At 44.6% G+C, this 27,682-nt stretch overlaps 1 protein-coding gene across 2 annotated transcripts; it reads right to left on the bottom strand.

Annotated features, from left to right (window-relative positions):
- Window positions 1-3,928: 3,928 nt before the first annotated feature.
- Window positions 3,929-9,389, bottom strand: CCK (cholecystokinin). 2 transcript variants are annotated; one of them, XM_081286466.1, is made up of 3 exons: window positions 9,281-9,389; window positions 7,987-8,202; window positions 3,929-4,298 (listed from the first exon to the last, which is right to left on the bottom strand). In XM_081286466.1, the coding sequence occupies exons 2-3, from the start codon at window positions 8,198-8,200 to the stop codon at window positions 4,165-4,167; spliced, it is 348 nt and encodes a 115-aa protein (XP_081142592.1). In that variant the 5' UTR covers window positions 8,201-8,202; window positions 9,281-9,389; the 3' UTR covers window positions 3,929-4,164. The 2 variants fall into 2 exon arrangements, with proteins under 2 accessions (XP_081142592.1, XP_081142593.1); XM_081286467.1 differs by lacking the exon at window positions 9,281-9,389 and having other exon boundaries at window positions 7,987-8,332.
- Between the last annotated feature and the right edge of the window lie 18,293 nt (window positions 9,390-27,682).

Raw genomic sequence — 27,682 nt, 5'->3', positions numbered from 1 at the left:
AAAACTAAGAAAATTCACAGGAGCAAACCTGTTCTAAAGGGATTGATCATATTCCTCAGACAGAAAGGTATGTCTGGGCTCCGTCCCACAGCTGAACTGGTGGCCCCTCGGCATCAAGAATGGACCACTCATGTATCTCAGGCTACTATTTTCAATTTGCAAGGTAAATGCAGAGATTTGGGATGAGCAAAGTGACCTTCAGAAGCCAATTTTGGAAACATTCCAGCAGGAGTGAAGAGTGGCAGCTCAACTTCCTGACTGGGGAGACTAGTATCTCTAAAACGAGTGCTTATTGGAAAACGTCCCGTGGTGTTCAGGCCCCATAGGTACTCTTAAAAACTGTGAAGACAAAATGGTAGTAGTGTGGTCCAGGCTCCCACCCTGAGGAAGGAATCACCAGAAGCTCTAGACACTGGGCCAGAACCTGGGGATGGGCAGAGCAGATGGAATACTCTGCCGACAGAGGTGGTATTTTCAGGGGGCTTCCTGGCATTAATGAGACAGCCATGGAGGGGAACATGGTGGACACTGGGTAGCCACCCAGGTGGCAAAACTCAGTGATTATCGTAATCATCAGGGGAGAACTGGGGTATTTCTTCAGTAAAGAATTTGGATGAAGAAGTAGTTTGGGGGCCATTCTTATGACTCTGTGTCTCTCTGTAAACTGTCACAACGAGGAGAATATGAGCCATAGTTGTTAGAAGGATGATCTACAAATATTGTAAGAAGTTTGGAGAAGAGAAAGAACAATACTTGCGACCCCAAACTCTGGACACGAGTATCTTCATTCTCATATCGTCCCATGAATAGATAAATAATGTGAACAGAGGACTTTCCACTTTACATGGGTGTTCTGGAACAATCTGGTTTCAGTGTATGGAAACCAGTCCCAAAATACAGTGAGACTAAAGAAAGAGGCAGATCTAGGACTGCACTGGTGCGATTTATTGGAGACCCACTGACAAAAGCATGATCGTAGGCCACAGCAAGAAGAGTGGATCTCCATAGTTTGGGTCACAAGGAGGGGTATATATATATATATATCAGAGGGGAATATTACAGGGTGGAGAGGAGTAAGTGAAGGAGATCAGGGAAGGGATTGAGGAAAGGAAGTGGAAGAGAAGGAGGAAGGAAGGGAGGGGAAGAGGGCAGGGCTTTCTGGTGGGCATGGGTTCCTCAGATCCTTCTCAAGTGGGGCTTGAAGAGCTGTTGGCTTCTGTGAGAGCTGCTCAGCTCAACTGTAGGAGATCCATGTGATCCCCCTGCCGAGGGCTGAGGAAGATCCGGGATATACCAGTTCCTGGGTCCCTGTAACAGCATGTGGCATGGAGGTGAGAGCAGGGACACTGCAGTTAGAAGGTGGCCAGAGGTGGTGCTGAAAGCATTGGGAAGCAGGTCTTTAGGCTCCCTCCCACCCCTTCCCAGGAGGCTCTATCAGATCCCCTCAAAGGCTCCAGAAGTATCACTCATGGTGATTCAGCAGTTTCTGTGCAGGCACAGTTTCCAAACAAGTCTCCAGCTCTCCTCCAAGTCTCCAGCTCTCCTCTAAGTCTCCAGCTCTCCTCCAAGTCGCCAGCTCTCCTCCAAGGCTCCAGCTCTCCTCCAAGGCTCCGCATCTCCTCATTGAGGTCTGGAACCACAAGCTGCTTAAATCCTGGCACTGCCACTTGTGGGCAGTGTATGGATCCATCAGTCATTTAGCTTCTTGAAGTTCTGGTTTCCTCTTGGAGAAGCAGGATCATGATCACCTTGGAAGATTGGGACAGTTTCCTGAGCTGATGCCCATGCGTTTCTTTGTACAGCATCCAGTACCTAAGAGGAGGCCAGGGATTGTTCTCTCCTTCCCTTTTCCATATTAGGAAAATTTCCAAGGGACTTTGAAGAGGGCAGAGGTGATTACTGGGCATTCTTTCAGTGCTCTTGACAGCTGTCTTTGAGCTACTTACACTAGGTAAGCCCTAGAAAATGGATAGTAATGCAAACAGAAACATAAGGAAAAACTGTCCCCGAAAGACATAAATAATGTCTGTTCTGGGTAACATTCCAAACATGGCATTTTATTGACCTATAGTTATGAACCTGTTTTTCGTTTGTTTGTTTGTTTGTTTTTTGAAGGGCATTCCGTATGCACCTTTTCTTTCTTTTTTAAAATATGGTTCTAGTTGTAGATTGTCACAATGTCTTTATTTTCATGTGGTGCTGAGGATTGAACACAGGGCCTCACGCGTGCGAGGCCAGTGCTCTACCACTGAGCTACAACCCCAGCCCATCAGTTTCAAGTATATTAGCAAATCATTTCCCCATCCTGACTACCTGTGTGTGTCTGTCCTTGAGTTCTCCTTTTGAAATGGTTGTAACATCTTACTAGTTCCTTTATTAATGGAAGCTTTGACATGTGTTGATTTTAAACTTATATGAGCCATGACTTTACCTTTGAAAATGTAACACCTACTTCCTTGATGATTCACAAATCAGTAATTCAGATAAGACCTTCTTCATCCCTTCTCCACTGATTTTATGTTAAATTCCAAGTTCCTCATCATGCCCTCCATAAAACACAAACAATACACATCCACACTCGTGTGTGTACCCACACAGGGTCATGCTGCCATCCCCATACCTACCCAGTACCCTCTACATGCCCACAAAATAGTGATCTTTGCTGGAGAGGGTTGCTAAAAACACAGGCATCTGAATATTTTGGACTGAATGGGAATTGGATACCTAACATATGAGGTGATTGGAAACCAAATTGCAGGGACTAAATAAATGAAGTAGTAACCTTAGCAGGGAATGATATAGAGTGCTATCTATTTGGAGTCTACACTGAATCCTAACTTCAGTTCAAGTTTAAAAATTGCACTGCCTTGATCTTTTGGGGTCCCTCTTTGAGGACTTGCTTGCCATTCTCTTTCCACCCTTAAGGAAGGTGCACTGAGTATCCACAGTGATGGTGATCTGAGTAGAGTCCCTCTGGGACCTGTTATATATTTGCCAATATTGTTTTCAATGTCTGTTCCTTTTGTGCTGCCATGTTCTATGTCAGACCTAGAGCTATAGCTGGTTGACGATCTGAGATTGTTGGAGCCTCGGCTGGGAGGCATGGAAGGTCTGTCTGCACTGTGGGTGGTAGTTATTAGATCATCTCTGGTGTCCCTGTGTACTCACTTGTTCCCTTTACTGATCGATTTAGAGGACCAACAGACAGATTGACTTCTGCTCTGGATAACTACCAGAGTCCTCCCAATATGCTTACTAACTGAAAAACAGCAGAACTCTTGGGAAAGCAATCACAGGCTCTTCTCTACTCCAGCAAAAACGCTGGGTCCTGTGGCATTGACCACTTGGGAGCTTCCCGGGAACTGGCTCAGGCTTTCTAAATCAGAATATACAGTTTAACGAGAGTCCTCTGGTGAATCTTGTGTACTTTCAGAGTTTGAGAAATGCTAAGAGTGACAGAGGAATATTAATCCCTCAAGTCTGTGACTCTAGTTGGTAGGTGTACTGATCATGTTCACCTCTCAGAGCCAGCTTCTTGATCCATAAAGGAAGGACAATAATCTCTGTGCCACAGGCCACGGAATGATCAAATACTTGTGCCGGCCAAAATCCATAACTTATTTAAAGAGAGAACCCTAAAGAAAACTTATGGGGGGGGGCAGTAGGATTGGCAATAGAGATCAGGAGTCAGGGTTTTCAGGGATGGGCTCTAGACCTGACCACAGAAGGCACTTCTGCTGGCCACCTTCCAGCCACCTTGCCTCAGCAGGGGGTCAGCTCCATGCCCTAGTACTCATTTCCCAAGCTGTGTCTGGGACCATCTACTGCAGGGATTCCCTGGGCACTGCAGGTCAGACTTCCCTCCTTGCATGGTCTGAGGACCCTCAGTAGATTCAAGGAATGAACGGTCAGAATGAAATCACTTTAATAGCATAGCAACATGTTAGGACCAGAAGTCACAAAGTTAGGAAACATCATATTCTTCAATTGCACAATTCTGCTGAGGTGTGTGGCTTCACAGGACAATCTTAATAGAAGGATTTTTCACATTGAGAACTTAATAAATAAGATACTTAAAATGTCAAACTTCAGAGACAATGAGTTATGAGTATGATTGTTTTCTTATTCTGCCTCCTCTGAGTCAGGTGGATGGAGGCTGGTCTTCTAAGAGAGGTACTCATATTCCTCAGCACTGCGTCGGCCAAAATCCATCCAGCCCATGTAGTCCCGGTCACTTATCCTGTGGCTGGGGTCCAGGTTCTGCAGGTTCTTAATGATGGACATGCGGCCAGAGGGAGCTACAAGGGACAGAGAAGAAGAAAAGAAGAGCATTATATCTAAGAATACAACCAGTTCAATTTGTAAAGGCAAACAACAGAAAAGGCCAGATGAAATACATACATTTATATTCTTAAAGGTATTACAAACAAAGATGAAAGAGGAGAAAGACCTATGTCTGCATAAATGAATAAAAGTGATGTTCACTAGTTATGGGTGTGTTTTGTGTTCACAGGTTATTTAGATGGGTTCATTTTGTCCTGCCTATACAAACTGAGGAATTGCCTCAATTTTTCTTTGTCTCCCCTACCCTTAACAGTATTTTCCTTGTGAATATGGCCCTCAGCAGAAAGCAAGAATTTCCCTAGTACTTACCCATTTCTAAATTTTATTGCTTAACATCCCTGACCATACCCAACTTGTCCAGAGAACTTTAAGGTGGTGCAATCACAATATCTTGATATTGGAATGGCTTTAAAAGATGGGGTCAAGTCCCAATGATAATCAAACAATGATTTGAAATTATTAATTTGAAAGCTACTTTCTTAAAAATAAAGAGAACCCGAAAAATATACACCATCAGATTGAAATCTTGGCATCTCAGTAATAGTCCAAGAAGGATGCGAGAATAAAAGAGGTAAATGAAGTCAGACATTTTGACCTAAAATCAATAACTGAAATTGAATGGGTGCCATGCCCTTGGGAACAGGATTATTCTTGCCTAGAACCCCCATTGAGTGGGCAGAAGTAAGACAAAGTAGATGCTTGGGAGGCATGTGACACAGTGCCTCTCAGAGATCACAGACAGTGATCTGTGCAAACGAAGGGTTAAACACGGCGCTTCAGGGCCATGAATGGGCAAAGTCCAGGCCAGCTCCTGAGTAGAGAAATAGAGGACCTCTCATTGGTGGCCACTGTGTTGGGGGGCCACCATGTCTCCACCTCTCAAGATGTTGGTGTGTAGCCTCTGCCTGAGGCTCTCCTTGCCAGCTCCTGCATAGGGAGCCCAAATATGTGCTATTTACTGACAAGTGACTCTTCAGAGGCAGTTACCCTGTCATAATGGGTAATGAAATTAACCAGCTATATTTAAAAACGACACACCACACAGAATAACAACATCCCCATCCTTTCTCTCTCTGCCCCCATCCCTTCCCAGTTTGGGAGTTAAGTCAACACAGCACATTTGAGCCCTTTTTGTAGACATTCCTAGCCTATCCAGAAGGGAAAGGGCCCCTGTTGTTAAACTGTTTGAGGACATTTTATGGTGAAATATTTGTCCTTAAATTCAGCAAGACCTGCAGACTCAGTTCTCCATGGACAGTAACATGGAATATGACCTGTCCTCCTGCCTGCTCTGATGACAAATGCTATAACCCTATAACGAATATAATCCTATAACAAATGCTATAATGCTAAAGTTCAAAGTAGCTCACCAAATTTCCATCTAGTGGAAGCAAAGTGATAGCTTCAATATGAGCAAGCAATCAGGGCTGCTGGGGTGAGCACTGTGTACAGCTGTCATTCTACAGAGCTCTGTCTTCACCTGGGTGTACTTACCCTAGTCTTCATTCACCAGCTACACAGAGTAGGGACTTACAACTGATTTATAGAGTCAAAGTGAAGGGTCTGACTTCTTTAAACTTTAACATCCTGAACAGATAATACAGCTGGGAAGCCAAATGGCTTCCAGACACTCTAGGGAAGTCAGGGCTTAGAGAACCTCAGTCTTATTGCCGCTTAGATGTGCAGAAACTGTTATTCAACCTTCTAGAGCCATGGCTTCCATATGGGCAAAATGGGCATGATAATACTTACTGTGCAGAGAAATGTTTTCAGGTCTGAGAGAGACAACAGCTGCAACACTGGGGCTTTGCTGGTCATGGATAAGTGTGTACTGAATGCCATTAGATGCACTATGCCACTAGATGCCTCCCCAGTCACTCTCTACTAGAACTGCTTCTCCCCAAACCATTAAGAATCCTGTAGAGAGTTCCTAATAATAAACTCTTACACTCTGCTTAAAGAACACATTTTGTCGTTTAGAACCTTTGATGTATTCTAGTGTTAAGTCAAATCGAATATGATCTCAAAATATATAAAATATTCAAGGACATTTATTCCTACATCTTATTTGTCAGTCAAAGAGCATGATTGTTTTCTAGTTCTGCTGATCCTGGGTGTTGGCAGCTTATACTCCAAGTGATTGCTCTTCCCACCAGGGTTCCTTTGGCAACAGCCTGAAGGCAAAGACAGGAGGGTGTTGAAAGAGGAGATTGGAAGAACTTCCCATCTAAGATTTAGGCTGTAAGAGCCACTGGTAGGGTATTGGTTCTAGGAAATAATTTGGCAAGTGGCTCACCCCACCCCTAGAACTGGGTTTCTTGGGTCTTTCCTAAAGCTGGAGAGAGATCTACATTTCAATGAATAGCCTAGGATAACTCAGACTGTCTGGCTGAAATTCAAACCACATCTGTGAGCAGATTCTAAATTACTTTCAGATAGGCAAACAGAAGGAATTCTCCAAACTGTCAGACTTTCTGTCATCTGACTAGTATTTCCATTCTTTCAGTTTAATTCTCAGGAAAGAACACAAAAGGTGTAGTTTGAGCAATTCTACAAATCATCTGTCCTTTTCCCTCTGAAGGCCCTTGTCAAAAAGTTTCTAATTTCATCTTCATGTAAAACCACAGAAGACTCTAGAAAGCCAAGCCCTCCATTTTCTTCCTCTTTACTCAAGCCATGAGTTAAAGTTCAAATCCAATTAAGTAAAACCTCATGGAAAAGGAGTCACTTCCTTCAGCCATCCTGGCAGAGTTTGCTGGATGTTTTTAATTCAGTTATTGATCTAGTTTAGCACACTGCCCCTTAGCCAGTGTCCATCATCACTGTCATTGTGGATAAAGCTGGGGGAAAAAAAAAAATCATGATTCCTCCCTCTGAATCACACAAAGAGCCAACGGGGGCTCCAGGGAGCTCTGGCCTCCTATTTGCAGATGAGAAAGTCAGGCCCTGGAAAAGGGCACTAAGCCAGGGAGCTGCTAAATCACCTTATTCCTGGAAAAAGGAATGCTGAGAAAACTGACTTACGGGAACATCTCTCCAATAGTTTTTTTTTTTTAAATCATCTCATGTGTAATTATTTCAATTCACTTACTGTCAAGGAAAACTCAAAAATGCTCCTGGTTCTTTCCTTCCGTTACATACTTTAGTGAAAACTGACCTATTCTCACTTGTTTTTGTCAGATCTCAAGTATTTTCAGCATCCATCACTTCCTGCTAGAGAGTTTCCAAATGTCTGCATCTGTGTGGCTCCTGGTTCAGCTGCATTAATAGAAGAAGTTGTTTAGTGTATTTGGAACCCCTTTCCAGGATTTAGTAATTATCTTTAAAAAAAAGCATTTTCATAAAATGGTGTTGAGCTTAATCAGCAACACTGTGCCAAAAATTAGCTTAGAGAAAGATTTTTAAGAACATTTTCCTTACTAATAAATTAAGTTCTCTACACCTCATTTTGATTTGCTTATAGAGGACTTCAAAAATGTACTCTCAGGTGCGGTGGAACTCTGGAAAGGAAGGTGGAAATCCCATTAGTCTGTGTTTTTTCCCAAAAGGGATACCTTCATCTGGTGGGCTCTAGAGGAGAAGGCCAGGATTGACAGTCCAGAACAGGGACAGAAGTGAGGGACAAGAAGGCAGCATCCTTACCTTTCCGAGCCTGCTGGATATATCGGGCCAGCAGTGCGCCCAGGTGCGCTCTCGGCTCCCCGTCTGTCCTCTGCACCGCCTTCAGCTGCCTTCGGGCCGCCTCTTCTGCCCTCTGCACCCCGGAGCCTGCGGCACCAGCTGGGGGCACCGGCTGCGTCAGGGCGCCCGCAGCAAGTACCGCCATCAGCACGCACAGGCAAACGCCACGGTTCATGGCTGTGGAGAGCAAAGGCGAGGGGGCGTAAAAAAAAAAAAAAAATGCTGGGCATCCGTCAGTGCCTGCCGAGAGTCGGGCACCTGGAAGCGGGCTCACTCCAGCGCCGGCGCACCAGACCCGCTAGGTTGGAGCCAGCGCTAGGGCTTACCCAGCGCAGACCCCAGCTGAGTGACACACAGCCGCGCGCGCGCGCGCCTAAGCGCGCTTGGCTTGTCTCTAGGGTAATCCGCACGCAAGTGCCAGGGTCGGTGAGAGAACTGGTGTTTCGCCCTTTTTAGCAGAAAGAATGTCTCCTGTTCGCCTTAAGTTTGAGAAAGCTTTTGTAGAGCGTCTTTGTTCTAGCTGGAAAAGCACTCTATTAAAGATAGTGTGAAAAATACAGGATCTCAGCAGAGAGAAATGACACCCTTGAAGGAAGGCCAGACTTTTCCAGATTAGAAAAGAAGCTTTCAGTACGGAAGTAAATGGCGAATTAAAATTATGGATGCCATAATTTTAAAAAATGTATAAAGTTTCCTCAAGGTGTATGTGGGAATTAGTAATAAATCACTACGCAAAACATAGGTAGGGTTTTAAAAAAATCAGAAATATGCGTTTAGTTCTCAGCCATTGCCAAAGCACCGATTGACTGCATTTTAGAACTGTGATTAGACAGAAAATCCACATATTTCTATTCTTAAAGCTCTGGATTTTCTGCAATATTTAGAAAATGGATTTAAATATTAAAACTTTTTGGTATTTTATCTGAAAAGATTGCAAAGTTCTCCGCCCCTCTGTTTAACTGCTAGCAAATCCCAATTTGCCTGAGACTCCTAGCAAATGGCTATTTCAAAGTTTTGTGCAAAAAAGACCCACATAGACTTGTGAAAGTCTCTAAGGCAGCTACCCAACCAGCCCTCATTTTTAAATCCAGCACCCTTATTTCTGAGTTTAAAGAATGTCTTTTCAGCTATGCGGGGGGGGGGGGGAGACACAGAAAACAGAAAAAAATATAAAGGGGTACAAAACTGAAGACAGCATTCTTCAAAGACACAGGACACTTGTATCCGCGTGGGCGAGTGAAGGGGACCTACATACCTTTGGATTAGAAAGCAGCTGGTTTAGCGTTTCCAGCGGAGCTGCGACAGCCGAGCCAAGTTCAGGGTAGGCGGGCGAGTGGCTGCCTCTTAAATAGCCCCGCCCGGCGCTATAGGACAGTCATCTATTTACCCAACGCTGACGCAGACCCGCAGCAACACGTGCTCAGAGGACGGCCACTGGGTCGACAACCGATTGAAGTGGCTTCTAGAAAAAGAGGGGAAACGGCTCAAGAAAAGGGGGCTAGCCCCTCCTAGGCGGGGATCCGGGTGCGGGTTCTCCTGGGGGCCCAATGCACTTCCTCCCTCGCTCTGTCCCCTGCCTCTCCTTGACCCATTCCAGTGCAGTGCGCTTTCCAGGGTGGGAAACCCAGGAGTCTTTAGCCTCTGGGTGGGATAAACTGCCTGAGTTTAATTCACTTTGGGAACCAGTTGGGCCTCCAAGGAAACTGGAGGAACCCTAGGCCAGTCTGACAGCTAAGTGAAATTCTGAAAGGGGACGTGTGTGGGGGTGGGTGGGGTGGGCCCCCTCTGGGCCCCCCCTCTTGGATCACCTGAGGCCCTGGTCTCCGGACTTGTAAGGGCTCTCTCCAGGGAGAAGGGGGAAGTCAGAATCTTTACTTGCTTCTCAGCGCAATAAAAAGCCCTTGATGATTCCAAGGGCAAGTGTTTCAAGTCCGGGAAAGGGATCCCGCCACTGCTGGCTGTTGGTGTCCTGGGCCTTTCTTCATGCAGCTGTAAAATGGAAATGACACCTCGGGGCTTGGCTCAGGGGGATCCATTTTAAGAAAGGTCTTCGATCTCTTCCTGGGCAGAGTTACCACACACCCGCGGCGCCCGTTGTTCATTGTCGCCAAGTGGCGCCAGTGAGTGTCTTAGGGAGCTAGCGGCCCACCGCACCCCACAAGTTCCGGCTACTCGCACCTTCTGCGAGTACTCGCGCACTCCCCTCTCCCACCGCCTCTCCAGAATTCTGACTGCTCGGCTTGGAGATAAGGACTCTGCCGCAGCCCCTTGTCATTCACTTGCCCAGAGGAGGGAAGAAGGGCACCCGGGGCTGCAGTGCGTCTTCCCTGCGCTGTTGCTCCTCTGACTCCGTAGCGAGGCTGCCCCAAGCCGCTCAGAGCGCGGTACATGAAGCCATCTAGGTTGGAGTCCGAGGGCTGATGCTTGAGGTCTCTAAGTTCCTTAAAAAGCACTGCTAAGCCCATTTTACAGACAGCAAACTCGGGGGGAAAGAAAGAGCATAGCCCTGCGGAGGGTCAGCACCCTTCCCTCACCGCCTGCGTGCACCAAATCTAGCCTGGGGATCCCCAGCCATCCCCTAACCCAGTCGCTCAACCCCTCCCTTCTCCTTTCCTTTTATCCATCTTGAATTCAAAGAAAAGATTTAGAAACGTTTCCTTAAAAATTGGAATCTGTACCCACGCGTGGACTGTCCGGATTGAGGGACTGTGAGAACGCTCCTGGAGTGGGGGTCTGGTGGCGGCAGGCAGGGGAATTTGGCGGAGGGACGCCTTGGTTGCTGCCCGCCTTTCTAATCCGAAGGGGAAGCTGTGTTTCTGCAACCTAGAAGCACCATTTTTGAAAAGGAACAGCTGATTAAGTCCTGTCTAGTGGTTTTCCCACGAGGCTGCTAACAATTATATGGTTCGGTTGAGGAAACTAGTTTCATTTGTGACAGTAGTCAAGACATGTCTGGAATTGTAATAGGGCCTGTTCAAATGCCCTCAGTTTCTGATTCTGTATGTCTGAGGTGGGGTCCAGGAATCTGCATTTCTAACAAGTTGCCTGAGAACTTGGCTATGGAACTTCCTTACCTTAGGCCAGTTACTTGACTCCCTTCCCTCCCTCCGTTTATTGAACATTATTTTCTGCCAGGCCCTAGGGAGCAGACAGTACAATGGGGGAGTTCAAGAAATAAGTAAACAAAAGGCTCTGCAGGGGGTTCTGATGTATCTGGAAACTCTGGAGTGGAGATGGTGGGAGATAATCCTGAAGAAATACTCTGGTGAGCTAAGTGAAGAAACGAGGTTAGCATTTTCAATAGATGAGTCTGATGGTGATGTGGAAGGTGTCCCAAAGACAGAAGGGCACCCAGAGCTGGTTAGGAGGGCCATGGGATGTCAGAGGAGCAAGGAGAAAAAAGGTAGGTTTATATTTAGGACAATGCACCATTACAAAACCTGTTCATTCTTATGAAACATGACAAACATCATGCAAGTTGTAAAATTAGTAAAAGTAGAGATAAGTAAACCTTCCAACTGTCCAGGGAATGACCTCTTGCTGTTTCAAGAAACTAGTAGAAGCATGGGGGGACTTGATGACTGAGGCTGCTCTTGAAGTTCTAGGTTGGGAGACAAGAGTGGATGGTGGAGTGTTACCCAAGACAGGAATTCAGGAGGAAGAACAGATTGGGAGTGTGGGGCTGGGGTGGGTAATGAGATCAGCATGAGATTGAGTTTATTGTTTGTGCATGGACCATCCTAGAGGAGTTTGGGAACCTGAGTCCTGAGCTCAGGGCAGAAGGGGCACTGGAAGTATGGATCTAGAGTGTGACATGTGGGTGACAGCTGCCCATCTGGGAAGTGTAGGTAGAATCTAGAAAGGCAGATAGCAGGACAGTAGTGGGGCGGGTGGATGCCTCTAGACAGACCCTGAGGAGTGACAGCAAGAAGAAATGAGTGGAAGAAAGGGAGCTGGCACAGAACCTGAGGGGTGGTCAAGAGCCCAGAGTGGAAATGCTGCAAAGAAAAGTCAAAGGGGACAAGGACTTTCAGAGGCTCGAAGGAGGGCTGGGGCAACAGGTCTTTCATTTACAATAAAGTTGTAGCCACTTCCTTCCAGGGATGGGAATTCTGAGCCAGAACTTGTTATGGAAGATATGCCAAGAGAATAAAAAGTCCAAAGAAATCTGAACTTTTGGGCCATAGTAATGATTTTTCCTTCTTAATGGATCAGAGGGTACTAATAATTCTGACCTTTGTTTTCTGGCAAAATGGGCCCGGGGCCTGACTTTTTCCTGGAATACCTATGCGTGCCTGCATTGAGGAGAATCCATTTGCTTAATGCTTCCTGAGGGAGATGCTTTTGGTGCCCTTTACCACCGCTCAGAGACCCCCCTCTGGCTCCAGCTGCTGCTGAGCTGGGGAGTTCAAAATACCCAAACCTTATTCCCTCCTCAAGCTTTCAAAGCACCCCACTCTACTTCCCTGGCTCAAGGCTCTGCCCAGCTGGGTTCAGCCTGGAAGTAAGGGTGTGAACTCACCTTCAGTGTCTGTGGGATGGAAGCAGTTTCTCCTCCTCTGTGTGGCCCATTCCAGAAGCTCTTGGGAACTTTCCAAAGTTCCTTTGCCTGTAGCAGTGACCTTGATAACATCTCTTTAATTGGATTTTCCTTTCTTTGTCTTACACTTCTCATTTCTTTACTTTTGCTTTCTTAGATCATCATCTTCCGAATAAACCGCAGGCCCCCAAGTCTGTCTGATTTCAATATAATCCTACTGAAGATGCCAACTGTCTTTCTGGAACTGTAGGGGGACAACAGTGAACAACAGCACACAAAATCCTTGTGCTCATGGTGCTTCTCTTAGAGTGGGAAAAGTACACTGACGTGGGAGGGTCATGGATGGGTTCACAGGGAAGCAGGACAGGACGTGTGGAGGGCTGGGCAGCCCCTTCACTTGAACATATGCCAACCTCTGGTTGAAGACCCTCTATTAGGCTCTTTGGTTTGTGGACTTACTATGTATACTAAGGAGAAATGGCTTTTACTTCTCCGTCCTAGTAAAGAAGAGGGATGCTACTCATACGTTGCTGGTGGGACTGCAAATTGGTGCAACCACTCTGGAAAGCAGTATGGATATACCTCAGAAAACTAGGAATGGAACCACCATTTGACCCAGCTATTCCACTCCTTGGTCTATACCCAAATGACTTAAAATCAGCATACTATAGTGACACAGCCACATCAATGTGGTAGCAGCTCAATTCACAATAGCTAGACTATGGAACCAACCCAAGTGTCTCTCAACAGATGAATGGATAAAGAAAATGTGGTATGTATACTCAGTAGACTATTACTCAGCTTTAAAGAAGAGTGAAATTATGGCATTTGCCAGTAAATGGTTGGAGTTGTAGAATATCATGCTAAGCAAAATAAGACAATCCCACAAAACCAAAGGCCGAATGTTTTCTTTAATAAGTGGATGCTAATTCATAATAAGATGGGGGGCAGTAGGGAAGAATAATGTTACCTTAGATTAGGTAGAGGGAAGTGATGGGAGGGGAGAGAAGGGGATGTGGGGATAGGAAAGATAGCAGTATGAAATAGACATTATTACTGTATGGATATGTGTGACCACATGACCAATATGATTCTGCAACATGTACACTCAGAAAAATGAGAAACTATATCCCATCTATGTGTGATACATCAAAGTGCATAAATGCAGTCCTTGAGAGATATATCATATTTTCAGTGTAAGATTTTCCAGTTATGGGATTGTCTCAAAGATATATATCCTTTTTATATCAAAGAAAAATTGGTGGAATTCCAGGGGCATGCAGGAACCTTCTAATTTAATATTCATAGAACTTAAACCTGTTACAAGCCGTCCTCATTTAACAGAGGTCAGGAGGCCGCTTGCTCTAATCAGAAATGAATTGGTTTGAAGGCTTCTATTTGGGGTCTTTTCTTCTCCTGAACATGTATTAGAAATCTCACATTTGTTCTGAAACATCTAAAGGCCCACATAGCCAACGTCATTGGCCTTTATCCGAAATGGTTTGACTGAAAAAAAAAATCATTTCCTTAGGACACTTGTCTTAGTTTGGATTGCAGAGCTGGATGCAAGTGTCTGGTTACATGGTGGGTTTGGGAGTGATCCCACGGAAGCAGGGGTGTCGGAGGAGGAAGAGGGAAGACGCTGAAGTGTAAGGGTGAGTTACTGCTAAAGCTGATCCCTCCAGGGTCTCTTCTGATACTCCTCATCCAGCTAAGCGGAGGCCAGGAAGAGAGCCCAACATCTACCCAGTGACTCCCATTCCCATTGGATAAGGCTGCCCCAAGGGGTGTTACGCCCCCTTCACTTCCAGATGGGCCTCCCTGCCAATGCAATGCCACAGAAAACCATCAGGCAGAGAAGAGAGAAGCAGGCGGCCACGGTGGAAATATCTACAGGGACAAGGTTAGCACTCAACAGTGACCACATCTTGGTGTAGATTGTCACAAAGCACCACAAGATGGGTGGCTTAAACAAATACATTTATTGTTCATAAGCTCTGGAGGCTGGAAAGTCCAAGATTAGGGTGACAGCATGGTTGAGTTCTGGTGAGGACTTTTTTCCCTGGTTTGCCAATGACTATTTTCTTACTCTGTCCTCACATAGGAGGGAGGGGGATGGGTGGAGGGCAACAGCAAGCTGGAGAGAAAGGTCTCTGGTTTCTAAATATAAGGGCTCTAATCCCATCATGAGAACCCCCTCCCACACATATGCCCAGTGACCTCAGCTAAGCGAAATCACCTCCCAAAGCCCCCACCCCTCATACTAGCATACTGTGGGGTAGGACCTCAAACTCTGAATTCCGAGGGTACAAAAACATTTAGTCCACAACAGAGTGGAAAACCCCAGTGCACGGAAAAAGAGTTTACATTTTTTCCAACGGCATTTTTGTAAAGATGGTGGAGGAATAAGGGGATCCTAAATCCAGGAAGGACCTTGAAGGCCCTCTCATTCAACACCACCTAGTGGAGTGAAGAGATTGTGCTTGAGAAGAGAAATGAAAACGGTGTAAAGGTTAAGTGGTTAATCCTCCTGGGGTGCTCCAGGGCCCAGTGTAGAACACTTGCTTGTTGTCACTGAGGGGCACAGGGAGCTGGAATATGTGTCTATCAGCTCCTGTCAGTCACTGGCCAAGGGCAGTTCCTGGGGACATTCATTCTCTAGCATTTCTGACTAGCTGGGTGTGTGGGCCAAGAAGGATTCTGGCCCAGGGGAAGTCCTCCAAGGAAGAGCCACAGATGCTGGTACCTGAAGCCATGCCCGAAGGCTGAACAATGGCAAGACCTGAGTAGGTATGAGTGGAGCAGCGACAGAGCAGTTGTACTCCCTCAGCACTTACATACGCCCAACGTTAGAACTCACCGCGTTTTGACCTCATTTCCTACAACAGTGCTTGGTGCATAGAAGTTGCTCAATAAAAGTGTTGAATGAGCTCTTCATCTATATGGATACCATCTGCCCGTATGCCAAAGGACAGAAATTATGACTTATTCACTAGTGCAAGGATTGTACCGGACACATACCAAGTGACCAATAAACACTACCAGCTAAAGTTTTCGTTTAGTTGACTGGATTTACAAGGCCTAGAGTGGTGAATGAAAAGCCATTTGTTCACTCCAAAATCATCACAGGAATTGTTTTTAGGGCCATTTCTTTTAGTCAGGGATGTTAAGAGCCACCAGAAATCAATGGGAGGTCACCACCTCAAGAATGGATGACAGGAGTGAGGAGAGGTCAGCTCCCAGCTGGCTGATCTCCATGCAGAACGAGCTTTCCTTTTGCTTTTCAAACTAATACTGAAAAAAAAAAAAAAAAAACAAGAGGAATGGTAGTTGCCAGGGAAACCGGCTGCCAGTGTCCTCAGGTCTGCCCTTCAGCTCTCTTTCCTTTACGGAAGGTTTAGAAGAAGCCTCTATGGCTTCACTCAGGAAAAATCAACAAATGATAAGACTGATTATTTGAGGGGTGGTCCTATGGATCCCCTTCCCTCTGAAGCTGGGGGTAAGTCTGTTCCCCTGAAATGATCCCAGTCGCCAGCAGAGACATCTCCCACCTCACCAACCTGCCAGGTAGCCAAATGGGAGCCACTCCCCCCCGGCCCCACCTGATGTCCTGAGTCCAATTTAGGAATCTGGACACAGCTCCTCAGGACAATCTTACTGGAGAAGGATTTAAAGTTTTTAAAAATTAAAACAAACTGGTTTGAATAGGTATTAATTGCACATATTTCAAAACTTAAACTACAAAAAGGAATGTAAAGAAATTCCACCACCCACCTCCGCCCTCCACCTCCCAGAGGCAGGAGATTTTAGTAAATACTTCCAAAGAGAGTCTATGCACATAGAAGACATCAAATATATGTCAATGTGCATTCTCTCTCTCTCTCTCTCTCTCTCTCTCACACACACACACACACACACACACACACGCGCGCGCGCGCGCGTGTGTGGACTCCAAGCAGAAGCATAAAAAACATAAAGCAAAGTAGAAAACATTTAATCTTCACTTGACTTAATATCCCTCATATTCTTGGTAAGTTATGTCAAAACTGAGCAAAATATGTCACTTTATATGGTTAGTATAATTCTAACTCAATAACGAGAATAATCCATCATATGGATGTGCCTTAATTCATCTGGCCAGTGCCCGACACATAGAAATTTATGTAGTTTTCAATATTTTCTACATATAATTGATGCTTCCTGGAACAGACACCATTCTACACATGTGTAAATCTATCTCTGAGATGAATTCCTAGACGTGGAACTTCTAATTGGTATATACATTTAAAATGGTGATTACCCTCTATGGCAGTCGATGCGACAGTCAAGGAAGCATCTTAACATTTTCTTGTTTATTAATGCTTCAGCTTCAGCTCCTCAGCAAAGCCCAGTACCTGAGAGCATTAGCTTGGAGTTGGTGGAGATCAGCCTGCTGAGTGGCTGGAATTTGACCTTGGAAGCTGGGTTCTGTTTAAACTGTAGCTTATGTGTGCAGGAGCAGGGGATCAGCAATGCTTCTCAGAGTGGCTGGTACTGCCCTCTAGGTGATCTTTTGGAAATCTATAGAGATTTTTTTTTTTTTTTGATGAACATAAAAATAGAGAATGGCTACAGGCATTTGGTGGGAGGAGACTGGGCGACGTCCTGGATGGACAAGTGAGCCTGTGGTATTGAACAACCCCATTGGACATCTACTTAGGTGAGAAGCCCATCTGCACACTTAGCCAAGCCTGGAAGCTTACTTCATGAAACTTACAAAAACCAAAGTAGTTTTGCTCAGTTTTATTATAATTTCCTAAGGATGTGAGGACTGTTAAGTCAAATGAAGATTGCATGTTGTGTTGGTAGAAATTTTCACAGGAGATGGCTGCTATTTTGAAAAGATCATGTTATATGTTCCCATGTGGCTTGTGGTGTTTGAGTTCCCTAGGTGACACACCTGTACTAGGTGTCTATCTAGTTGTCCCATTCATGAATCCTGTGTTTATATTAATTTGCTTGTATTTCAAATTATCCAATGTAAATAAAAATTCTGTTTAACTCAGGGGCAAATTTTATTGTTTGTTTCAAATCCATACTTACACATTTTAAGAAGGAGCATATATCTGACCATTTTCTGTGTCCTCTAGTTTAGCTGTGTCTGTAAAATTATATATTGAGAGACACATTGTTTATTGTAAAATTCTTTTTATATTTATTATAGAATATGTTCTATATTTATATTATATTTGCAGCATTATATTGATTTTTTAAAGTTTTGTGATACTGGGGATTGAATCTCGGGCCTTACACATGCTAGGCAAGAGCTCTACATATGAGCAACATTCCCAGCCCTTTTAAAATTTTATTCTGAGTCAAGTTCTCATTGAGTTGCCCAGCTGGCCTTGAACTTGTGCTCCTCCCACCTCAGTGGCCCAAGTGGTTGGGATTATAGTGTGTACCACTGCACCCATCTTTATGATTTTTAGAAGTATTATATATGTAGTGTCTAAGATAAACAAAGATGGGCACTAGTTAAAGTGGTAAGGACAAATTTCAATCAGTAATTGCAATAGGGAAAAGCATTCAACATGAACTAAACGCAACTTCAATTTGTACAGAGGAGATCAGGTGTTTAAAAGGAAATAAGGGAATATGAAGAAAAGGAGAGGGTGCTCAGGAGAAATGAAAAATTATAAAAAGTGGGAAGCAGAGTGTTGGTGTTGGAAACTCATGTGGGTTCATTAACTGGTTTTTATCGAAGGGGTTCCTACTCTCCCACAGAGGCTGGGAGACACCAGCACTATCTCCAGATGCTGGATAAAACAGTCAGTTTTTTTTTCAGCTATAGGTTTTAGCAGGCAGACATTTTAAGGGTCATCCCAAGGATGTGGCCTTGAGCTGTTTGAAATGAGGCTACTGTCTGCTTAACTCTTTATAAGCCAGAGCTGAGACCTCATTGAGAAAGGGCTCAGAGGAAGCAGGTTCCAGTTTGGTCATAAAGAAAATGTATATCAGTAGGTTAATCATAATAGTTAAAAATGTTATTTCAGGCCAGTAAAGGGAGAGAATGACAGATCTGTTGTTAAAAGGGAATGTTGAATCAGATGAAGTGGAGGAATCCAGACTTTAAGAGCATGAGCCTCCAAGGCCTAATCATGCTAGACCTATGTCTTGCTATTCCAACTCAACCTGGCGAAAGTAGAAAAATCAAGTTAGGAGCAAGTTTCAAAAGTAGGACTCCAGACATGGAGATGGGGTATGTGTGTGAAGGGAGAAGGGAGCCAGGATGTCACCACCAAAATCTTATGTACCACTTTTGGTACATAAAGATTATTTCTTCTTCCTAGTAGCCATGTTACTTATTGGCCATCCAATCTGTACTCAGCTTCTTTTGGATACACCTGAAATATCCTAGGGTGGAAAGGCAGTTCCCAGATATCACCAGGGAGGTGGACAGTACGGCCCTGAGGGCTCTCTAGAAGTCCAGAGATTAGGAAAAAGCAAGTTTGGGGCTACTTTGCAAAGGCATGATGCTGAGAAGTGCCCAAAAGTCTTGTTGGCAGGGATGGCAGCCAGAGAAAAAAAAGGAGAAGAACATTTCACTCTGAAGAGCAGTTGTATTTGGACAGTGGGAATTTTACCATAAAAGTGAAAGTTCTATTTAGATTTTCACAACATCTGTTCCTTAAGGAATAGCCTGAACCTGCAGCATGTGCTACAAAATGCTAAAAACTGGCAGTTTGGAAACGAGAGATCTGTGCATATATTTTCCTAGCACCTGGGAGGATGAGTGAAGGAAGGAGATTGTTTACCAGTTTCTCCGACTTCCCTGGAGACGGCTGGCAGCAGACGGGCTCCAGATGATTGGGGAAGTTCTGGGTGCTATGCCCAGGGAAGGACTTGCAGAGGAGTGAGCAGAGGATTTTTATCTGCCAGATTGTGTTTCTTATGTAAGTTTCTGGAGCTTGGAATTGGAAGGAAAAAAGAAATTTCAATCCTTAAACAAAAATCGTGGTTTGTATTTTGGGTCCCTGTCTTGACTTGTGTACCCTGTAAAACCTATGCAAAATAGACCTCAAGACAAAGACCAGGATGCAGGTGGTCTATCTGGGAAAGACCCCAGAGAGCTTGACTGAAGAGGTAAGGAAGTGAGACAGCGTGGTCACTGCTGGGAGAAACTGGGGCTCAGTCTTGCTGAAGCCTGTCCAAAAAACTGTATAGAAACTATCTTAGAATTGTTCCACTGGGGCGTTTATCCATGATTTCTCTTTCTTACTGTTTCATTTATTTATTTATTTTTGTACCAGGGATTGAGTGCAGGGGTGCTTAACCATTGAGACACACCCCCAACCCAGCACCCCCCTTCTTTTTAAAAAAAATATTTATTTTTTAATTATAGGCGGACCCAATATCTTTATTATATTTTATGTGGTGCTGCGGATTGAACCCAGTGCCTCATGCATGCTAGGCGAGTGCTCTACCTCTGAGCCACAACCCCAGCCCCCTCCTTTTTTTAAAAAAATATTTTTAGTTGTAGATAGACACAATATCTTAATTTTTCTATGTGGTGCTGAGAATCGAACCCTGCTAAGCAAGTGCTCTACCACGGAGCCACAACCCCAGCCTCCCAGCCCTTTTTAATATTTTATTTAGAGACAGGGTCTCACTGAGTTGCTTAGGGCCTCACTAAGTTGCTGAGACTGGCTTTGAACTCATGATCCTCCTGCCTCTATCTCTCAAGCAGCTAGGATTACAGGTGTGCACCACCGAGCCTGGCTCTATCTCCTACTGTTTAAGTGTGACTGTGGCAGGCGGTGGGTAGGGGTGTGTGTGCACCTAATGATGATGCAGGCAGGGGTGAAAAGATGTGTGTGGGCAGCCATCAGCCTGTAGCAGAATCGTCTCCTTCAGCGGCAGATGAACCAGTGAGCTGAGGGAAAATGTGGAGAAGCACTACCAGGGTCTCCTGCATCCCTTCAGTACAAAACCTCACAGAAAACACCTCTTTGGTTCTTGTTCTTTGGAAAACACATGCACCAGGAGGTACAGATATTTTGCTCTGGAGGAATGTTCAGGAAACATGTCCTCTTTCTCATACTGGAGATTGTTTTTCTTTTCTGACCCTGGAAATTTTTAGTGACTATCATAGAGTAGACCTGAGTCCCAGGCCTCCTGCCCACTATCTATCTGTAACCCAGAACAAGTCACTGTAGTTTTGTGACCTGTATTAGCACAATTGTCAAACAAGTGGTCAGGAATTACTTCCTAGAACACTGTGAGGGCTCAGTGGGATAAGCCATTGGGGTGCAAGGTGAGGCTTTGGGGATAAGAAAATTTGCATTTCCAGTTCTTTTCCACATTCTGTACTTAGAATAAAGATAGGTCTTAAAATGAGATACAGAGGATAGAGGAGAGGTGAGGGGTATCTTGGGATTGTTTCAGTTTTCCAAATCCATCCCAGGCTCCTAGGTTCTGTCACTCATTCTCCTTTCTGAGAAATACAACTTCATTGAGGTTAAAGTAGAGGGAAAACAGCCTTAAAAGCTCAAATCCACAGGAGCTGTTGAGTAGCAGGAGGTTTTTTCTGGGCTGCCTGTGAATGACCCCTTGTATAACAAAATGCTAATTTTAAAGAAAAATTATAGATGCAGGAAGGAAAAATGTAGCTATTTCTTGTAACAAGAGGTGCGATTGCTGCAAGAAGTGCCAGGCTGCTAAAAGAACACACGTGTCCCCTACCACAGCCCAGAAAATCAGAAGCCAGGAGTTGAATTTGTTCACAGCCAGAGCCCTGGAACATAAGAAGGAGTCCTTCCTTGGGAAGATACAAATAGGCTTAAAGGAAGAATCTAGAGAAGTTACTGCTGGTTTCATAGACATGGTTGTGTTTCCTTTTAGTGGGAAGGGGTACCGGGGATTGAACTCAAGGGCACTCCACCACCAAGCCACTTCCCCAGCTCTATTTTGTATTTTATTTAGAGACAGGGTCTCACTGAGTTGCTTAGCTTCTCGATTTTGCTGAGGCTGGCTTTGAACTCGTGATCCTCCTGCCCCAGCCTCCCAACCTGCTGGGATTAAAGGCATACACTACCACACCCAGCTCCTTTTTTCTTCTACCCATGAATATTTTCTTTCCTGCTCTGGAAAGGACCATAATATAGGCAGTGTATTTGAGAAGAACTCACCTTCCCACATTTTTCATTGCAGATTGACTTCCCTAGCCCCGTGATTCTTTAATCTAATGTCTTTCTGGTGGGGGCAGCCTGCACTGCTCTGCAGAGATAGGTCTCAAGTTCTGGGAAATCAATGTGCCTTGGGAACAGCTCTCAACCAGTAACTAGTGGGAATTGGTGGCAAGCACCCTAGCTCTCCTATTCTTGAGTGGGGGCACTCGGAGGCCATATTGTACCCTGGCCCCTGGAATTCCCCAGCAGGATTCAGCTCCAAGGGCCCTTGGTGGTAACATGCTCAGTCACATACCTTTTATTGGTTTCCTTGCCCTGTTTATCTTCCTCAAGTGCACACCTGTGTTTCCTGGTATCACTTCCCAAATAAACCACTTGCCCTCAAAACTTGGCTTGGTGTCTACTTTGGGGAAAACCCAAACTGTGATGGTTGAACTTTTGACTTCCATTAACTTCCAGAGTTAAAAAATATTCCTCATGTATACTACTCTGCCCACATGGCTAGGAGACCTTTACAGTCTAGGTTAGGGTACTATGGTAAATGGGGAGTGGTGTTAGCCAAGAAGAGTCTACCTCTCCCTGGGGCTGGAGTTGACATGGGGATGTGAACACTGGGACTTACCTTGGCTAGGTTGAGGACATTCCTTTTGGACAAGTTGGCAAAATATCTGCTGAATATTCCATAGCCCTAATGTAACCACAGGGGTGAACTTATCCTAGTATCCAGATCTTTATGATATTTTTTAGGAGCATAAAACATGATGACCCAGAAATATACATTTCTTCTGAGTCATTTATTTTGGACCATTGTTTTTCAGTGTGGAGTCCACCAAACTCCTACTTTAGAACTATCAGTCATGCTTTTGAAAAAGACAGTGTTGGGGCCTCATCTGAGATTTACTGCATCAGAACCTCTGGAGGTGGACCCTGGGAGCTGAATGGATAGAAATGGAGGAAGCCAAGGAAGGGTTAATATGAGAGAAATGCCACAGAGTGTGGCCTCAGCCTGATTCTGCACTGGAGATCTGCAGGACCTTGAGGCAAGGGGGCTGGGCTATCATACTCCTGCATCTGTCAGTCAGGACAGGTTCTCTGGCAGGTGAACTCACTAGCATTTCTGACTCTCTGTAGGTGCTTGCTAAGAGACTCCTTACCTGAGTCAGCCCTTCATACAGTCACAAGCAGAGCTGGTGGGGACTGAACGGAGGACAGAAGCAACATAAGAGATCCACAGGCATCTGGGCTGGATATCAATAATGTCCCCTACAGCGGGTGATTTTTTTATGCAAAATCAGAATAATAGACTAAAGACCTCAGAATACTGGATCCACTTCTCCCCTTCCTGGAGTGAAGACTGATGGCTTCAATTGGACAAATCCAGATGGGCTTGGCTTTCCACACTAACTCCTTTTGGAGATCTCTGTACCACTGAGATGTGCAAACGTGCTCTGTTATTCTTTCTGGTTGTCTGTTAGGTAACTTTTAGCGCGTGCGCGCGCACACACACACACACACACACACACACACACTCGACTTTAGGGTGAGCATAATTGGGTGAGCCTGTTTCTGCTGGAAAGAAAGGAGGAACCCCAGGGCTCATTGCCAGCTTCTTCCCCTTTTCACAAATGCTACAAAGGACACCCAGAGGATCCCCCACAGGCTTTTAAATGGAGAGGCTGCAGTAATTATTTGAATTCGGAGCAGGGTGGAGGCGGTGGAGAAAGTTAGTTCCAGACTATTTCTAAGCAACTGACTTGGTGTCGAGCACCAAGAGTATCCTGGGAAAGCCAGACTTTTTTTTTTTCCTTTTGGTGGGAGAAGGATTATGTCCACATAAGATAAATGGATTGTTGAATCATTATAAAAAGGGGAAAAAAAGAATGGAGAGATTTAGGAAGGGGAGGAAGGGATGCAGATGCCCGGAGGCCTTGTTACATAGTGCTGCCCTCACCCAGATTGTCTTCTGAACCCTACAGCGGCCTCCTCTTGTGCAATTCTTTGACATCCAAGAAACCTGTGTGGATGGAACGTGACCATCCCTGCAAATGAGAACAACTCTATCCTTCCAGGGAAAAGTCACAGATAGACCCTTTTCTGGGCAACTGCCCCAGTGCCCCATGGTTGATTGTCCAGTTTGGAAGGCTTTGGCATGGGAATTCTGGCTGCTGGGTGATTTGGGTTATTTGTTTTTTGGGCCTCAGAGACTCTGGGCTTTCGGGGTCAAATCAAAAGTGAGTTTGTGTCAGGTGTGGTGGCACACGCCTGTAATCTCAGTGGCTCGGGAGGCTAAGGTAGGAGGATCACAAGTTCAAAGGCAGCCTCAGCAACAGCGAGGTGCTAAGCAACTCAGTGATAACCTGTCTCTAAATGAAATACAAAACAGGGCTGGGGATGTGGCTCAGTGGTTGAGTGCTCCTGAGTTCAATCCCTGGTACTCCCCCTGCCAACCACCAAAAAAAAAAAAAAAAAAAAAAATGAGTTTGCTTTTCTCCCAATTGCTGTAGTTCAGGTCCTTCTTGGCTCCTGCCTGGGCTGTTATCACAGCCTCCTGGACCCAACCTCTCTCCCTCCCTCACTTTATCCATTTTCTATTCCCTCTCTACCCCTCATCCTCACCCAAACCCTCTCCAGTAAAACCTGCCATTTCAGTTAAAAATAATGCTCATCAAGAGACTGAGGAGGAAAGGAGTAAGTGCTAAGTTCATACCCCTATCTTCTTTTATTTAAATATTTATTGCTACATAACCTGATAAAAGAGTTCCTTCTGGTAGTGACCTCCATGTCTTCCTGACCCCATAGTTTCCCGCCTGCCTCTGTCCTCTCTCTGGACCTATGATCGGGGGACAAACTAGAGTAAGATCATCTCAGAAGGAATATTTCTGTGACTGATTGCCCTTGCCTTGGAGCTTTTCCCGCTCCCTGCTCACAGCTGAATTTTCCAATTTTGCCCTTTACAATTAGGGCCAAATGTGGCCCAAGAGCTCTTGAAAGCATATTTTTGTACCCTTTTAAAGTAAACTTTAGTTTCTGAAATTGAGTAGGTCCTGGAAAGCCGAGAATCCATGGACTTTGTGGGACATAAATGAGTTGGGTCTGCATCAGTCCTGCTGGGTTTGGAGAATGGGTGCTGGCTGGGCTGCTCTCCCTCCTCCAAGATGGGACATTTGCAGCCAGTTGTGGGCTCTCTGTGACCTTTGGGGTATGGACTTAGTATTTATTTCCCATTTTCTTGGTTTTTTGATAGAGCACGGTTTTTAGTGGAAATGGCAGGTCATACTGGAGAGGATTTGGATGGGAAGCAGGGGTCTTGGGAGAGGACATGGGCTTTGGTGTCAAACAGACCCAAGCTTAAACACTCTCTCTGCTACTATTCTCTGTGTGGCTTTGTCTGTGTTATTCGTCTTGGTTCTTAGCTTGTCATCTGCAAAATGAGCCTAATAATGGTATCTGCTTCTTCTAGTAGCCATCAAGCTCATGAGGTTCTGACACAGAACTATACATGTCAGCTGTTAGAATCATTATTGAAAATTAAAAACATGCTTTTTGACAATTGGGGTTTCCTGCCTTTAAAACACATTTTCTAGAAAACTGAAGAGCCAAAAATCAACAACAAAAGATGCTGTACCTTGGGGTTAGTTCAAGGAAATAAGGTTAGAAAGGTTAAACTGAAGGCCAGTTTTATGGAGCCTGGATCACTCCCATGTTTCTAGAGTTGAGGGAGGAGTTCAGGAGGGCCTGTGGCATTGTAGCAGATGAAGAAGGTGTGAGCCCTGCCCTGTCTCTCCCACAGGACCCAGCCCAGGGCGCTTGCCGTGGTCTTTCTTCTGGGAAAGTCCAAGAACAGCATCTATTCCCTTTGACCGTGGGGCAAGGACAGCTACACTACTCATTGAGTTTGAGAAAGAGAACCTCAGTTAAAGTCAGTCCCTGTAGCAAAGGACACACATTTAGGATGATTTATACTCTCCCAGCTGGGCGTGTGCGGTGAGAGGAAGGGATATCCTTCAGAATGCCCACACTGTAATTATTCTCATTTTATGAGAAGTGTGCTTATATTATAGTCCGGTTTATAAAACTAGGCCAACTATCAGATTAATAGTGATGCAACTTTGAAGTGTGCTTGAAGTTGTCAGAATGGGAACAGCAATTAGAAGACCTCTTGTGAGCAAATTATTTCCTTTGGATATGGTTTTATGTCGTGTGTGTGTGTGTGTGTCTGTGTGTGTAACATGTTTATCAGATCTTGTCAATTCTAAAATTTTTAATTTGTTCCCACATTTTTAACATTTCTGAATCAGGACATGTGTCACAACCCATGGAATTCTACAATTACTGGAGATTAGGTGGCCTGTGGTTCTCATTGGCTGCAGATGCAAACCTTGACTTTGCTTCTTATTGATATCACTTCAATAATGTACATGATTAGTCTTATAAAGGTTAATTTTAAATATATGAATTTTATTTTATTTTTTTAAAGAGAGAGTGAGAGAGAGAGGGGGACAGAGAGAGAGAGAGAGAGAATTTTAATATTTATTTTTTCTTAGTTCTCGGCAGACACAACATCTTCGTTTGTATGTGATGCTGAGGATCGAACCCGGGCCGCACGCACGCTAGGCGAGCACACTACCGCTTGAGCCACATCCCCAGCCCAAATATATGAATTTTAATACCTTGAATATCGTCAAAAAGATTTCACTCTAATTTGGCATTGAAATGAAAAGAAAAGATACTACACTTTTGCACTGTAAACACAGAAAAACATGACAGAAAAGCCTAAATATTCATTACTGGAGAAATGATCCTGATTCCATATTTCCTCAGCCAACAAAAACCAAGTGCTTTAGATAGGTCATAAAAAAGAAGATGTCCACAAGTAGATGAAGTTGTGCTGTGTTTTGTACCATGTTACTTGCAAGAAGATTGCCCAGTACCCACCAAGCCACGCAACTTAAGGTACGAGAAATTGCCAATTTCCTTAGATTAGATGAAAGAAATTTCAAAGCAACAAGAGGAGGGCGTGACTGAGTATTGCATTATGCAGAATGATTATGAAGTAATTATGGGGATTTTTGTGGGGGTAGGTGCTGAGGATTGGCTGCAGGGCCTCACATATGCTAAACACCTGCTCTACCACCGAATTACCTTCCCTGTACCAAGGAATTATGTTTAATCAGCAGCATTTTTTTCCTTTAGTGTTCCTAAAAATAATAGTGCATCTTGCATTCAAGTCCATGAGAGTCTTAAGTCCATGAGATATTGCATATTGAAAATGACATAACTGGTTCATTAGCAGCAAAGTCTGGCATTACCTGGGAAATATGCTTAGTATAATGCTTGGCACAAAACAAATACCCCTAACACCCCCCCATTCAAATTCCATATTCCTCTCCTGAAAACTATTGTTTTAAATTATTGCTTATAATTTAAAACTAGACAAAGTAAATGAGGCAGAAATTTTCAACACAAGACAGCCAGCAGTGAAGACACTGATCCCTGAGAAAAGAGAAACTCATATTTGTCCTGGACCTATGCCTAGGAAAACTTTTGAGACTGGAGCAGAAAAGTTGAGCTCAAGAGGAACACAGAGGTCTTGCCTGGTAAAGGACAGAGAATGGAGTCTGGAGTTGCTGGGATGAATGGAATTGGGAGAGCATGATGCTAAAGAGGAGCAAGTACTTGAGGGGGAGGAGTCTGGGCTGTGTTTGTGTAAAGATAGACTATGATGGAATGCAGTGAACAAAGTCAAAATATCAGAAGTTGTGCAATGCTGGGAAATATTGGATTACCCACATAGCCAGAGGTCAGAGAATTTGCTGAGCACTCCAGCACTTCAGAAAAGGCAAAATTTAAAAGAACAACACCTTAAATTGAAGGCCATGACTTTAAGACTATGGGCAAAAAGTTGAAATTGGCCTTAACAGCCTAAACAAAGCCTGACAGGATCAAGAAC

The sequence above is a fragment of the Spermophilus citellus genome (assembly GCF_964194105.1).
Source record: "Spermophilus citellus genome assembly, chromosome: 3".
NCBI lineage: Eukaryota > Metazoa > Chordata > Mammalia > Rodentia > Sciuridae > Spermophilus > Spermophilus citellus.
This window is presented reverse-complemented; position numbering and strand designations above follow the sequence as displayed.

Bases quoted from the DNA above. Each gene is read 5' to 3' on its own strand.
- CCK (XM_081286466.1), bottom strand. From the start codon at position 8,200: ATGAACCGTGGCGTTTGCCTGTGCGTGCTGATGGCGGTACTTGCTGCG. The intron at 4,299-7,986 runs GTAAGGATGCTG...TGTCCCTTGTAG, and splicing joins TATCCAGCAGGCTCGGAAAG to CTCCCTCTGGCCGCATGTCC.